The sequence below is a fragment of the Rhinatrema bivittatum genome, chromosome 3, assembly GCF_901001135.1.
Source record: "Rhinatrema bivittatum chromosome 3, aRhiBiv1.1, whole genome shotgun sequence".
NCBI classification, from domain to species: domain Eukaryota; kingdom Metazoa; phylum Chordata; class Amphibia; order Gymnophiona; family Rhinatrematidae; genus Rhinatrema; species Rhinatrema bivittatum.
The window spans coordinates 5629117-5644125 of record NC_042617.1 but is presented as its reverse complement, the minus strand read 5'-3'; the positions used below and the strand labels follow the sequence as shown (position 1 = coordinate 5644125).

At 49.2% G+C, this 15009-nt stretch overlaps 1 protein-coding gene across 2 annotated transcripts in view; it reads left to right on the top strand.

Annotated features, from left to right (window-relative positions):
• The window catches only part of POLR1C (RNA polymerase I and III subunit C), a 61364-nt gene extending 54896 nt beyond the window's left edge, over nt 1–6468 (top strand). For both annotated transcript variants that reach the window (XM_029592837.1, XM_029592836.1), the window contains one exon: nt 5887–6468. In XM_029592837.1, coding sequence (XP_029448697.1) covers nt 5887–6005 — 119 coding nt within the window. In that variant the 3' untranslated portion in view covers nt 6006–6468. The remainder of the gene's footprint in view (nt 1–5886) is intronic.
• The last annotated feature ends 8541 nt before the right edge of the window (nt 6469–15009 follow it).

Below are 15009 nucleotides of genomic sequence, written 5' to 3'. Positions count from 1 at the left end.
ATTATATCTGTAAGTTTCAGCTTAAGAATGTTTTCTATGGGGGTGGGGGGGGGCGGGGGGTCCTGGCACGCGTGCGGGATCATTATATCTGTAAGTTTCAGCTTAAGAATGTTTTCTATGGGGGTGGCGGGGGCCGGGGGGGCCTGGCACGCGTGCGGGATCATTATATCTGTAAGTTTCAGCTTAAGAATGTTTTCTATGGGGGTGGCGGGGGGCGGGGGGGCCTGGCACGCGTGCGGGATCATTATATCTGTAAGTTTCAGCTTAAGAATGTTTTCTATGGGGGTGGCGGGGGCGGGGGGGGGCCTGGCACGCGTGCGGGATCATTATATCTGTAAGTTTCAGCTTAAGAATGTTTTCTATGGGGGTGGCGGGGGCCGGGGGGGCCTGGCACGCGTGCGGGATCATTATATCTGTAAGTTTCAGCTTAAGAATGTTTTCTATGGGGGTGGCGGGGGCCGGGGGGCCTGGCACGCGTGCGGGATCATTATATCTGTAAGTTTCAGCTTAAGAATGTTTTCTATGGGGGTGGCGGGGGCCGGGGGGGCCTGGCACGCGTGCGGGATCATTATATCTGTAAGTTTCAGCTTAAGAATGTTTTCTATGGGGGTGGCGGGGGCGGGGGGGGGCCTGGCACGCGTGCGGGATCATTATATCTGTAAGTTTCAGCTTAAGAATGTTTTCTATGGGGGTGGCGGGGGCCGGGGGGGCCTGGCACGCGTGCGGGATCATTATATCTGTAAGTTTCAGCTTAAGAATGTTTTCTATGGGGGTGGCGGGGGCGGGGGGGGCCTGGCACGCGTGCGGGATCATTATATCTGTAAGTTTCAGCTTAAGAATGTTTTCTATGGGGGTGGCGGGGGCCGGGGGGGCCTGGCACGCGTGCGGGATCATTATATCTGTAAGTTTCAGCTTAAGAATGTTTTCTATGGGGGTGGCGGGGGGGGGGGCCTGGCACGCGTGCGGGATCATTATATCTGTAAGTTTCAGCTTAAGAATGTTTTCTATGGGGGTGGCGGGGGCCGGGGGGGCCTGGCACGCGTGCGGGATCATTATATCTGTACGTTTCAGCTTAAGAATGTTTTCTATGGGGGTGGCGGGGGCGGGGGGGCCTGGCACGCGTGCGGGATCATTATATCTGTAAGTTTCAGCTTAAGAATGTTTTCTATGGGGGTGGCGGGGGCGGGGGGGCCTGGCACGCGTGCGGGATCATTATATCTGTAAGTTTCAGCTTAAGAATGTTTTCTATGGGGGTGGCGGGGCGGGGGGCCTGGCACGCGTGCGGGATCATTATATCTGTAAGTTTCAGCTTAAGAATGTTTTCTATGGGGGGGGGGGGGGGCCGGGGGGGCCTGGCACGCGTGCGGGATCATTATATCTGTAAGTTTCAGCTTAAGAATGTTTTCTATGGGGGGTGGCGGGGGCCGGGGGGGCCTGGCACGCGTGCGGGATCATTATATCTGTAAGTTTCAGCTTAAGAATGTTTTCTATGGGGGTGGCGGGGGCCGGGGGGGCCTGGCACGCGTGCGGGATCATTATATCTGTAAGTTTCAGCTTAAGAATGTTTTCTATGGGGGTGGCGGGGGGGGGGGGGCCTGGCACGCGTGCGGGATCATTATATCTGTAAGTTTCAGCTTAAGAATGTTTTCTATGGGGGTGGCGGGGGCGGGGGGGCCTGGCACGCGTGCGGGATCATTATATCTGTAAGTTTCAGCTTAAGAATGTTTTCTATGGGGGTGGCGGGGGGGGGGGGGGCCTGGCACGCGTGCGGGATCATTATATCTGTAAGTTTCAGCTTAAGAATGTTTTCTATGGGGGTGGCGGGGCCGGGGGGGCCTGGCACGCGTGCGGGATCATTATATCTGTAAGTTTCAGCTTAAGAATGTTTTCTATGGGGGTGGCGGGGGCCGGGGGGGCCTGGCACGCGTGCGGGATCATTATATCTGTAAGTTTCAGCTTAAGAATGTTTTCTATGGGGGTGGCGGGGGCCGGGGGGGCCTGGCACGCGTGCGGGATCATTATATCTGTAAGTTTCAGCTTAAGAATGTTTTCTATGGGGGGTGGCGGGGGCCGGGGGGGCCTGGCACGCGTGCGGGATCATTATATCTGTAAGTTTCAGCTTAAGAATGTTTTCTATGGGGGTGGCGGGGGGCGGGGGGGCCTGGCACGCGTGCGGGATCATTATATCTGTAAGTTTCAGCTTAAGAATGTTTTCTATGGGGGTGGCGGGGGCCGGGGGGGGCCTGGCACGCGTGCGGGATCATTATATCTGTAAGTTTCAGCTTAAGAATGTTTTCTATGGGGGGTGGCGGGGGCCGGGGGGCCTGGCACGCGTGCGGGATCATTATATCTGTAAGTTTCAGCTTAAGAATGTTTTCTATGGGGGTGGCGGGGGCGGGGGGGGCCTGGCACGCGTGCGGGATCATTATATCTGTAAGTTTCAGCTTAAGAATGTTTTCTATGGGGGTGGCGGGGGCCGGGGGGGCCTGGCACGCGTGCGGGATCATTATATCTGTAAGTTTCAGCTTAAGAATGTTTTCTATGGGGGTGGCGGGGGCCGGGGGGGCCTGGCACGCGTGCGGGATCATTATATCTGTAAGTTTCAGCTTAAGAATGTTTTCTATGGGGGTGGCGGGGGCCGGGGGGGCCTGGCACGCGTGCGGGATCATTATATCTGTAAGTTTCAGCTTAAGAATGTTTTCTATGGGGGTGGCGGGGGCCGGGGGGGCCTGGCACGCGTGCGGGATCATTATATCTGTAAGTTTCAGCTTAAGAATGTTTTCTATGGGGGTGGCGGGGGCCGGGGGGGCCTGGCACGCGTGCGGGATCATTATATCTGTAAGTTTCAGCTTAAGAATGTTTTCTATGGGGGTGGCGGGGGCGGGGGGGCCTGGCACGCGTGCGGGATCATTATATCTGTAAGTTTCAGCTTAAGAATGTTTTCTATGGGGGTGGCGGGGGCGGGGGGGCCTGGCACGCGTGCGGGATCATTATATCTGTACGTTTCAGCTTAAGAATGTTTTCTATGGGGGTGGCGGGGGCCGGGGGGGCCTGGCACGCGTGCGGGATCATTATATCTGTAAGTTTCAGCTTAAGAATGTTTTCTATGGGGGTGGCGGGGGCCGGGGGGGCCTGGCACGCGTGCGGGATCATTATATCTGTAAGTTTCAGCTTAAGAATGTTTTCTATGGGGGTGGCGGGGGCCGGGGGGGGCCTGGCACGCGTGCGGGATCATTATATCTGTAAGTTTCAGCTTAAGAATGTTTTCTATGGGGGTGGCGGGGGGCGGGGGGGCCTGGCACGCGTGCGGGATCATTATATCTGTACGTTTCAGCTTAAGAATGTTTTCTATGGGGGTGGCGGGGGCCGGGGGGGCCTGGCACGCGTGCGGGATCATTATATCTGTACGTTTCAGCTTAAGAATGTTTTCTATGGGGGTGGCGGGGGCGGGGGGGGCCTGGCACGCGTGCGGGATCATTATATCTGTACGTTTCAGCTTAAGAATGTTTTCTATGGGGGGTGGCGGGGGCCGGGGGGGCCTGGCACGCGTGCGGGATCATTATATCTGTAAGTTTCAGCTTAAGAATGTTTTCTATGGGGGTGGCGGGGGCGGGGGGGGCCTGGCACGCGTGCGGGATCATTATATCTGTAAGTTTCAGCTTAAGAATGTTTTCTATGGGGGTGGCGGGGGCGGGGGGGGGCCTGGCACGCGTGCGGGATCATTATATCTGTAAGTTTCAGCTTAAGAATGTTTTCTATGGGGGTGGCGGGGGCCGGGGGGGCCTGGCACGCGTGCGGGATCATTATATCTGTACGTTTCAGCTTAAGAATGTTTTCTATGGGGGTGGCGGGGGCCGGGGGGGCCTGGCACGCGTGCGGGATCATTATATCTGTAAGTTTCAGCTTAAGAATGTTTTCTATGGGGGTGGCGGGGGCCGGGGGGGCCTGGCACGCGTGCGGGATCATTATATCTGTAAGTTTCAGCTTAAGAATGTTTTCTATGGGGGTGGCGGGGGCGGGGGGCCTGGCACGCGTGCGGGATCATTATATCTGTAAGTTTCAGCTTAAGAATGTTTTCTATGGGGGTGGCGGGGGCCGGGGGGGCCTGGCACGCGTGCGGGATCATTATATCTGTAAGTTTCAGCTTAAGAATGTTTTCTATGGGGGTGGCGGGGGGGGGGGGGGCCTGGCACGCGTGCGGGATCATTATATCTGTAAGTTTCAGCTTAAGAATGTTTTCTATGGGGGTGGCGGGGGGCGGGGGGGGCCTGGCACGCGTGCGGGATCATTATATCTGTAAGTTTCAGCTTAAGAATGTTTTCTATGGGGGTGGCGGGGGCGGGGGGGGCCTGGCACGCGTGCGGGATCATTATATCTGTAAGTTTCAGCTTAAGAATGTTTTCTATGGGGGTGGCGGGGGCGGGGGGGGCCTGGCACGCGTGCGGGATCATTATATCTGTAAGTTTCAGCTTAAGAATGTTTTCTATGGGGGTGGCGGGGGCGGGGGGGCCTGGCACGCGTGCGGGATCATTATATCTGTAAGTTTCAGCTTAAGAATGTTTTCTATGGGGGTGGCGGGGGCCGGGGGGCCTGGCACGCGTGCGGGATCATTATATCTGTAAGTTTCAGCTTAAGAATGTTTTCTATGGGGGTGGCGGGGGCCGGGGGGGCCTGGCACGCGTGCGGGATCATTATATCTGTAAGTTTCAGCTTAAGAATGTTTTCTATGGGGGTGGCGGGGGCCGGGGGGCCTGGCACGCGTGCGGGATCATTATATCTGTAAGTTTCAGCTTAAGAATGTTTTCTATGGGGGTGGCGGGGGCCGGGGGGGCCTGGCACGCGTGCGGGATCATTATATCTGTACGTTTCAGCTTAAGAATGTTTTCTATGGGGGTGGCGGGGGCCGGGGGGGCCTGGCACGCGTGCGGGATCATTATATCTGTACGTTTCAGCTTAAGAATGTTTTCTATGGGGGTGGCGGGGGCCGGGGGGGCCTGGCACGCGTGCGGGATCATTATATCTGTAAGTTTCAGCTTAAGAATGTTTTCTATGGGGGTGGCGGGGGCCGGGGGGGCCTGGCACGCGTGCGGGATCATTATATCTGTAAGTTTCAGCTTAAGAATGTTTTCTATGGGGGTGGCGGGGGGCGGGGGGGCCTGGCACGCGTGCGGGATCATTATATCTGTAAGTTTCAGCTTAAGAATGTTTTCTATGGGGGTGGCGGGGGGGGGGGCCTGGCACGCGTGCGGGATCATTATATCTGTAAGTTTCAGCTTAAGAATGTTTTCTATGGGGGTGGCGGGGGCCGGGGGGGCCTGGCACGCGTGCGGGATCATTATATCTGTAAGTTTCAGCTTAAGAATGTTTTCTATGGGGGTGGCGGGGGCCGGGGGGCCTGGCACGCGTGCGGGATCATTATATCTGTAAGTTTCAGCTTAAGAATGTTTTCTATGGGGGTGGCGGGGGCCGGGGGGGCCTGGCACGCGTGCGGGATCATTATATCTGTAAGTTTCAGCTTAAGAATGATTTCTATGGGGGTTGGCCTGGCTCTTGGTGGCGGGGGCTGGGGGGCCTGGCCTAGATCAGGCTGTTGCTCTGGGAGGCACTTGGCTTTTGTTCTGTGCCTACAAGATCTGTGAAATTCTCATCCATAGCTGAAGATGGATTCACATGAGGAGAGAGCCATCTTCTTTCCTTTAGCCCTGTGTCACCATCTCTCTCTCATCCAGGTCAGAAGGTTGTCCTCCCCTTCTCTTTCTAATTTACCCAACAGTACAAACATTTTTGCTTTAAAATGTACCACACATCTGCGCGCTGATGCCAGCCTGATCATTGCTTTCAGGTTGTATGCTGACAAAGGCTTGTCTCTTTCTCTCTTTCCTGCAGTCTCGGTGGAGTCCACGGGCGTTCTTCCTCCAGATGTGCTGATGAGTGAAGCCATTAAAGTACTGATGGGCAAATGTCAGAGGTTTCTGGAGGAGCTGGACATTAGCCAGATGGACTGAGGGAAAGGCTGGCTTTCTCAGGAGAGATTGCCTGACTAGACTAGGCCTCCGGGATTTCTACAGGCAAGGCCCAGCTCTAGCTGCCACGTGAGCCTTTCCTAGTGGGGCTGGCAGTAGCCCAAGTGCAGAAGGAATGATAAAAACACTGAGGAGTTTGGAGTCTGGGCTGGTTATTAGTGAAGTGGACTTTCAGGAAGTCTCATGTCGGGGGAAGGACATTGTGGAGATGAAGTACATGAATGTGTGGGACGCGGATGCAGGCCAGTCCCTTCTTCTGGATTGGATTTCCTCTTGCTTGTGCACAACTCAAGGAATAGTTGGACTCTTTATAACATGGAATTTAGTTAAAATTATTTTGTCAAAATAACATTTATATTGAAAGTCAGTGATTATACTACTTTTTGTTTCATCTTAATATATTCTGATGAGAAAAATATATTAAACAGTCTGCTGGTTGCAGTGATGAAAGTGTCCAATTGCTTCTGTCACACTAGATACAGCAGTAGAATAACATGACCACCAGAAAAGAGTTTATGCCAGCTCAGACCCAGCAGATACATTTCCTATGTAAATTCTCTGCCCCCGAAAGCTTCACTTTGACTTTTACATGCCCTGCCATGCTTGCATGTGAGATTTGCACTGTGCATCCTGACTATGGGGCACATTCCCACATCCAAGGCAAGTAAAATCAAAGTGTAAGCTCTCTGGGGAAGACACTGCCAGTTCAACAGTAAATACTTTGGTCCATGGAGAAGCAGAACAAAACCAGCCACACAATTAGGGAGACATCTGACTGTGCCAGCCCGATATGGCTCTTGGAGCTCAGTCTTAATAATTCCACTGCCATGGCAAGATTTGTTTTTTGCTGTTTTTTCCTGTCCTTTAGTGGCTGGGGGTTTTGCAAATTATTCATTTTTGTGTGTGCGTAGCACTTACTTCTTCATAGTGATTGTTAGTTGTCTCCAAAAAAAAATATTTTGTAGAACTTGGTCATGTCTGGGGAAAATGCCATTTAAGATGTGTAAACTCATCACAAAATGGCTGCCACTGACCTACAAGCCATCTGTTTAAGATACAGTGGCTTGCAAAAGTATTCAACCCCCTAAAAAGCCAGCAGATTTGCTCCAGACAATGTCATTGCAAACGAGTATGTGCTGCTGACTTTTTAGAGAGTCAAATACATAGCAAGCCACTGTATGTAACAGGCGTGCTTAAATAACTTGGAGGGTATTGTGATGCCATTGGAGCCATCTAAGACTAGGGAAAGCCGCAGAACAGACCAGGCTGGAGTCTGTTCTGCTTTTCATCAGGTTTATTGCAAAAAGTCCAACAAGACAGAAGTAAAATGGCTGCTTACCTCAGCAGACTCACAATGCAAGAACACTTTCAAAAGGACACAGCACTCCATTACAGCTTCCTTATTCTCCCTGGGGCTTGTCTAACTCTCTCAGGGCCTCACCTTTGTATCCCTTACCTCAGGGAAATGCCCCCACCCAAGGATCCCTTTCCTGTCTGTCTTAAGGTGGACCAGGCCAGATAGCTGGAGCTGGTCTGTTAAGGCAGTCTGAAGCTCTCTGTCATATACTCTGTCATATTCCCTCCCCCCTCAGCTCAATCTTCCTTAGTTGAGTGCCTGCCTGTACAAGGGAGACTGCTCTAGAAAGGAAATCTGCATTTATATTCGCCTTCCCTGCTCTGTGTCGGACTTTAAAGTCAAATGGTTGGAGTGCAAGAAACCACCTCATTACTCATCCATTGGACTCCTTATTCTGAGCAACCCAGACAAGGGGTTGGTGATCTGTTGCCAGCATGAATTGGTGGCCCAGGAGGTAATAAAGAAAAACCTCCAAGGCCCATCTGACAGCGAAGGCCTCTTTCTCTATCGTTGAGTAGCTTCTTGCTGAGGGTAATAGCTTCCTGCTACTGGGTGTTCATCTCCTTTCTCTTGTGGGAGGACGGCTCCTAGCCCCACCTCTGATGCATCTGTCTGTACTATAAAGGGCTTGGTAAAGTCCGGACTCAGTAGAACAGGTTCCGAGCATATGTCTTTCTTTAAACCCTGGAAGGCTTCCTCTGCAGACCATCTAACCTTCTCTGGGGCTCTCTTTTGTAATAGGCATGTGAGGGGCTCCGCTTTTTCTGAAAGGTTTGGTATGAACCGTCCAACTGCATTTTCCTAGCATGTAGCAGATGGACTCAGGACCAATGGGTATAGTGTACTCCTGATAGCAGTTGGAGACGGATCAGATTTCAATCTGACATCAGCCCTAGTACATATACCCCTGCAGGAAGTGCAGCTCTTCAGTATTTTCTGTCTCCATAGCTGTTAGGGACTCTATGCACGCTCGCACGGCGTTAGAGTAATTTTATCAAAGAAAACCAAATTAAGAAGAAATTCTTACCTCTACAGATGAACCCCGCTCTCCTGCGGTGACACCCGTTGGGTCCCTTCCCCAGTCATGATTTCCTGAGGTGATTTCTGCACTCTCTAGGCGGTAAGCCTCAGACCAATGGCCAACCCTCGGCAGGGACCTAGCCCCCAACATCGGGTGCAACCCTGAGCACAGCAGTGAAGGTATTTTCCCTCTTCCCCCCGCAGCAAAACTGGGAAGCACCAATACAAGGTAAGGTAGAAATCTATTTAAAAGTCTCCGGTCTCCAAAGCTCGAGAAGACGCACAGGTCACCAGCTGGGACCAGTGCCACTAGGTTGATCAACCCTAGCAGGGCTAGATCCTGGTCAGATCCGAGGGCCCTCCCACGTGGAGACCCTTAGAGGTGGTAGCCATATTGTCCAGGCGGTCGCCGCCTTGTCAGCCGTTTCGATCCCTGCGCACAGAGACAAGTCATGCACAGAAATACCTCGTGCGCATGTCGCACGCACAAGCGATGCGCTTAGCTATGCGCTTACTGTGCTGGACGCATAATTTTGACCTGTGCGCATATCTTCCTGTACACGCACACAACAGCGCACAAGCCATGGCACCACCAGAAAAGAAACTCAAAGCTCAGGGCCTTTGCCCAGCATGCCACATTAGAGCTGCACAGCATGAGGAGGCCACGGCCCTGAGTATACGATGCAAAGAGGCCCTAGGGGACCCAACTCATGGCCCTCCCCAGCAGGTACCGGCCCCCAGCCTCTCGAGCAGTATGCCAGACCTAGCATTTAACAGCAGGACCCCCTCAAATGGGGCACTCCAGGGACACGGCGCCCCTTAGTCTAGACCCAGCATCTATCTCCTGGGTGGAATTCTTCAAAGGTCTGCATACCTTCGTCCACATGCAACCGGGGCCTCCTCTAATGCGGCCTCAGGCTCCACCAGAGGACCTCAACATGCCAGAACCCTCTATGCCCAGGAAAGTGATCCCACCGCCCAGAAGCCCCTCCTTCAGCGACATGGACAGCTCAGATGAGTCAGAACCCCTGGAGGAAGGGGAACTCTCTCCAGGGACAGAACTCCATCGAACCATGAGACGCTTCTTTACCAAGGACGAGCTTCCAGACCTGGTCACACACAGCTTAAAAGAGCTTGCTATCCCAGGCACAAGTGCCTCAGGGGAACCTAAGACGAACCCACTACTGGAGGGACTCTGTCAGACCTCCTGCCATTTCCCACTATTACAAGCAGTCCAGCAACTAATTGACCCTGGAATGGGATGCTCCAGAAACCAAGTTCAAAGGGGGCCGGGCTCTGGTAGCCATGTACCCTCTGGACCCAGCCACCAAAGAGCTCCTGGCATGTCTGAAAGTGGATGCCATGGTCTGTGTGGTCTAGAACCGCACTACTATCCCAGTGGAGGGAGGAGCAGCACTCAAGGATGCTCAAGACAGAGGTCTGGAATCTATCCTCAAACAGTCCTTTGACGTCTCCGCTATGTCTTTACAGATCACGGCCTGCTATGCCGTGGTGACACTTGCCTGCTTAGCACAGACCAGGAACAACACTCCTGGGGAGGCCCTGGAACCAGCTGTATCATTTCTTGTGGACACTGCTTCTGATCTGGTATGCACCACAGCTAGAGGAGTGTCTTCCATTGTGGCAGCCAGAAGACAAATCTGGCTCAGAAATTGGTCAGCTGACACATCCTCCAAAACAAGAGTCACAAGGATGCCTTTCAAGGGAACACTCCTGTTCGGAAGCGAACTAGAGAAACTAGCCAACAAATGGGGGGAGTCCCCACTGCTGCGGCTACCCGAGGACAGGAATAAGAGAAACCAGCAATCCTTCCCCCGGACTGCCAGGGGCAGAGGATCACAGCGCTTCAACCCATATAGAAGCTCATAACAAGCGGCCCGGCCCGCCCCGCCGGCCAGAGCCAGTCCTTTCGGAACAAGCACAATAAAAGGGGAGCCAGCTCGGGCCCAGGCCCCAGCCGCACCACACAATGAAAATCAGCCGACCCATCCAAAGGAAGAAGCCATGGGGGCAGACTGGCCCTATTCTACCAACTGACTCCCTCACAGGCAGAAAGCCTGTGAGGGAGTCAGTTGGATCGTTAGATGATCAAAGGGTTAAAGGGGCATTTAGAGAAGATAAGGCCATTGTGGAAAGAATAAATGATTTCATTGCTTCGGTGTTTACTGACAAGGATGTTGGGGAGAGAGGTAACTGTGGTGGGGCCGCTTGGCAATAGTGATCATAATGTGATCAAATTTGAATTAATGACTGGAAGAGGAACGGTATGCAAATCCACGGCTCTCGTGCTAAACTTTCAAAAGGGAAACTTTGATAAAATGAGAAAAATTGTTAGACAAAAACTGAAAAGAACAGCCACAAAAGTAAAAAGTGTGCAACAGGCGTGGTTATTGTTTAAAAAAAAAAAAGTCTAGAAGCACAGTCCAGATGTATTCCACACATTAAGAAAGATGGAAAGAAGGCAAAACGATTACCGGCATGGTTAAAAGGGGAGGTGAAAGAAGCTATTTTAGCCAAAAGATCTTCATTCAAAAATTGGAAGGATCCAACAGAAGAAAATATGATAATGCATAAGTGTTGGCAAGTTAAATGTAAGACATTGATAAGACAGGCTAAGAAAGAATTTGAAAAGAAGTTGGCCGTAGAGGCAAAAACTCACAGTAAAAACTTTTTTAAATATATCCAAAGTAGAAAGCCTGTGAGGGAATCAGTTGGACCGTTAGCTGAGTGAGGGGTTAAAGGGGCACTTAGAGAAGATAAGGCCATCATGGAAAGATTAAATGATTTCTTTGCTTCGGTGTTTACTGAAGAGGATGTTGGGGAGGTACCCGTAATGGAGAAGGTTTTCATGGGCAATGATTCAGATGGACTGAATCAAATCACGGTGAACCTAGAAGATGTGGAAGGCCTGATTGAAAAACTGAAGCGTAGTAAATCACCTGGACCGGATGGTATACACCCCAGAATTCTGAAGGAACTAAAAAATGAAATTTCAGACCCATTAGTAAAAATTTGTAACCTATCATTAAAATCATCCATTGTACCTGAAGACTGGAGGATAGCAAATGTAACCCCAATATTTAAAAAGGGCTCCAGGGGTGATCCGGGAAACTACAGACCGGTTAGCCTGACTTCAGTGCCAGGAAAAATAGTGGAAAGTGTTCTAAACATCAAAATCACAGAACATATAGAAAGACATGGTTTAATGGAACAAAGTCAGCATGGCTTTACCCAAGGCAAGTCTTGCCTCACAAATCTGCTTCACTTTTTTGAAGGAGTTAATAAACATGTGGATAAAGGTGAACCAGTAGATATAGTATACTTGGATTTTCAGAAGGCGTTTGACAAAGTTCCTCATGAGGCTTCTAGGAAAAGTAAAAAGTCATAGGATAGGTGGCGATGTCCTTTCGTGGATTGCAAACTGGCTAAAAGACAGGAAACAGAGAGTAGGATTAAATGGACAATTTTCTCAGTGGAAGGGAGTGGACAGTGGAGTGCCTCAGGGATCTGTAGTGGGACCCTTACTGTTCAATATATTTATAAATGATCTGGAAAGAAATACGACGAGTGAGATAATCAAATTTGCAGATGACACACAATTGTTCAGAGTAGTTAAATCACAAGCAGATTGTGATAAATTGCAGGAAGACCTTGTGAGACTGGAAAATTGGGCATACATAAATCCACAATGCTTTTCGAGGAGAATACTGAAGAGCTGCACTTCCTGCAGGGGTATATGTACTAGGGGCTGACGTCAGATTGAAATCCGATTGGTCTCCAATTGCTATCAGGAGCACACTACACCCATTGGTCCTGAGTCCTTCTGTCTACACTAAGGAAAGCTAAATTATCAGGTAATTTCTCCATTGACACAGATCTCACCCGAGTTCTCCCACAAACAAAAAAATCATCCAAATAATGCAACAGCTGATCACAACCAGTATGCTGTACTGTCACCCACTATAAGAAGGAACTAAATGCTTCAACGTATGTGCAAGATACAGTGCAACCTATGGGCAAGCACCGATCCACGAAATAAAGGAAAACCCTAACGGCGGCAGACTTGACAGGTGAATGGGAAGCAACCAAAAAGCTTCAGCCATCCAAGCACCTTGCCCCACTACCCGCACCAAGCGCAAAGTCTCATCCAAGGAAGCATAGCGCACCGTACAGCGCTTCCTTGGAATACGATTGTTCAGACTCCCCTTTTTGAAAGGATAAATTCAGGATCAATCTGTATTTCCCCGGTACCTTTTTAGGAATAACTGCTAAAGGCGACAACTGCATGCGTGGAAATGGGGGCTCTGCAAACGGCCCCGTTATCCTTCCCAACTGCAACTCCGCCTCCAATTTTTCCTGTGCTACAGCCGCAAAATGGGCAGCGGACTTCGCATCACATTCCCTCCCCCCGCTCCTGCATACAGAATCTTCAAACCCTCTTTGAAACCCCAGAAAAGTAACTGCGCCTCTCTTTGTTCCGGATAGAACTGTAACCGCCCCTGGTGAGTCTGCTGTGGGTAATCGCACTGTGCTACTTGCCCCCTTTTCCAGGGGCGGGAACCGGCGTTTGTGAGCTGGGTGTGCACCCTTACACGTGGCACATGCGTGTCTAAACCTGCAATCTGGGAAGAGACATGTGACCTTATTAAATCTCCAACAAATATCCTGCCCTCCCGCCCCACCTTTTCCATCCGACCGAAAACCTGGAAAAAGGAGCTATCCTCCCCCTCCCACCCGGATGCCTCCGCTCTAACAGCTTATGATACCTGCAGTGTGAATTCAGCAAAGTGCCGCCATCGGTCAAGTACAATGGTGCGTCAGGTAGACATTTAAAGACAATATCCGTGGCGTTTTGATTAAAACCTGCCAAAAATGAAGACCAAGAAACCGGTTTTTAAAGATGGTGACGCTGCCAATTGTATCACATCACTTAAAACAAAACAGACCATTTGTATGGCGCTAGCATTGCAGCTTATGAAACAAACAACATATTTTTAAAAAACGGGGAAAACAAGCAAAAAAAGTGATTGAAGAGAATGGTTTAAATCAATATGGTAGCGGATATTCGAGTAAATAAAAAGTGATGCATATTATACAAGAAAAACTAAAAATATATGAAAAATAAACTCAATGAAAAAAATAAAATTAAAAGATTCAAATTGGTATAGCCGCTATTTACTCACAATGGTACGCCTGAAGGATATTTAAAGTAAAAGCTGCTAATGGTGAGAAGTGGCTTATGCCGGTATCCCAAGACCGTGGTGCAGCATGTGGTGCCATTAATTGTATCTTGCCATTTAAAAACAAAGTAACCTATTCCTATATCAGTGGTGGCAGTTAGAAATGGTGAAATGAAATATTAAATACTGGAGGAGGTTGAAACTATATGATGTGTAAAATGAAACTGAACACAAAAATGAGGATAAAAAAATATTAAAGAATGTAATGATTGTTGTAAAAACAGTGAAAACTTCTTAAAAATATACTATTAATAAAAAAGAAGCCTATAAAATAAAAAAGGAAAAGAGTGTGTGTAAGGGAAGGATAAGACAATATATTGCGTTGTATACAGTGGAACTATATCAGGATTAACCTTCACCATGAACAACCAGCACCTGCAGTTTAGGATAATCTGCAGAATTCAGAAAATCTAATATCGAATTAAAAAGAACTGGATGTCAAGGAAAGGAATAGGGAGGGGGTGGGGGTGGGGGAAGAACAACTGGAGGTGATGAGGAAGAGGGGGTGGAGGGAGGGGAAAGGGATATTTCCAAAATCAAACGGCTAACATGGACTTGCTAAACCCATCTCAGTGTCAGTGATATGTGAAGGATATGTGAAATGGTACAAGACCGGAGTCACTAAATGATAAACACTGCTCTTGGGCCAAACGAAAAAAATTAATATATTAAAAAAAAAACCAATTTTTTATTCAAGAATGGGATGGTGGTAAAAAAAATATTGCTATGTAAAAATAGTAAAGATGAAATGATAAAAAAAAAAGGGGGTTAAATAATACAAAATAAAAAATATACAGAAAATGTTAAATAAAAGATATGTTATAGGCACCTAAATGGTTGCAGATTCTGTTGAGATGGGCCACAGGTTTGATGACTTTAGATTCTGTCGGGGAAGACCCCATACGTAAACTGGAGAGGAGGGGATTTTGATAATACATTGCTCAGATGGGAACAGACATTTATATTTGATTTTAATACTATTTTTCCTTCTGGACTTAAACACCTAAATCAATATCGCAATTATTTGTGAACAACTTGGTGTCAGGAACATATCTTTCATTTATAAATTATATGTTAGCTGTTGGTATTTAACATCCTTGGTCCCAGCTCGATGTAACCCCTGTTCCATGTAATGTTTTTCCAATTAAGTTGTTTCGCTGTAAACCGATGTGATATGCATTTTTACATGAATGTCTGTATAAAAAAAGTTCTAATTTACATTTTCCATATTTATTTTTACTATTTAACCCCCTTTTTTTTTTAATCACTTCATCAAAAATATTTCTACATAGCAATATTTTTTACCACCATCCCAGTCTTGAATAAAAAATGTAAGGTTTTTTTTTAT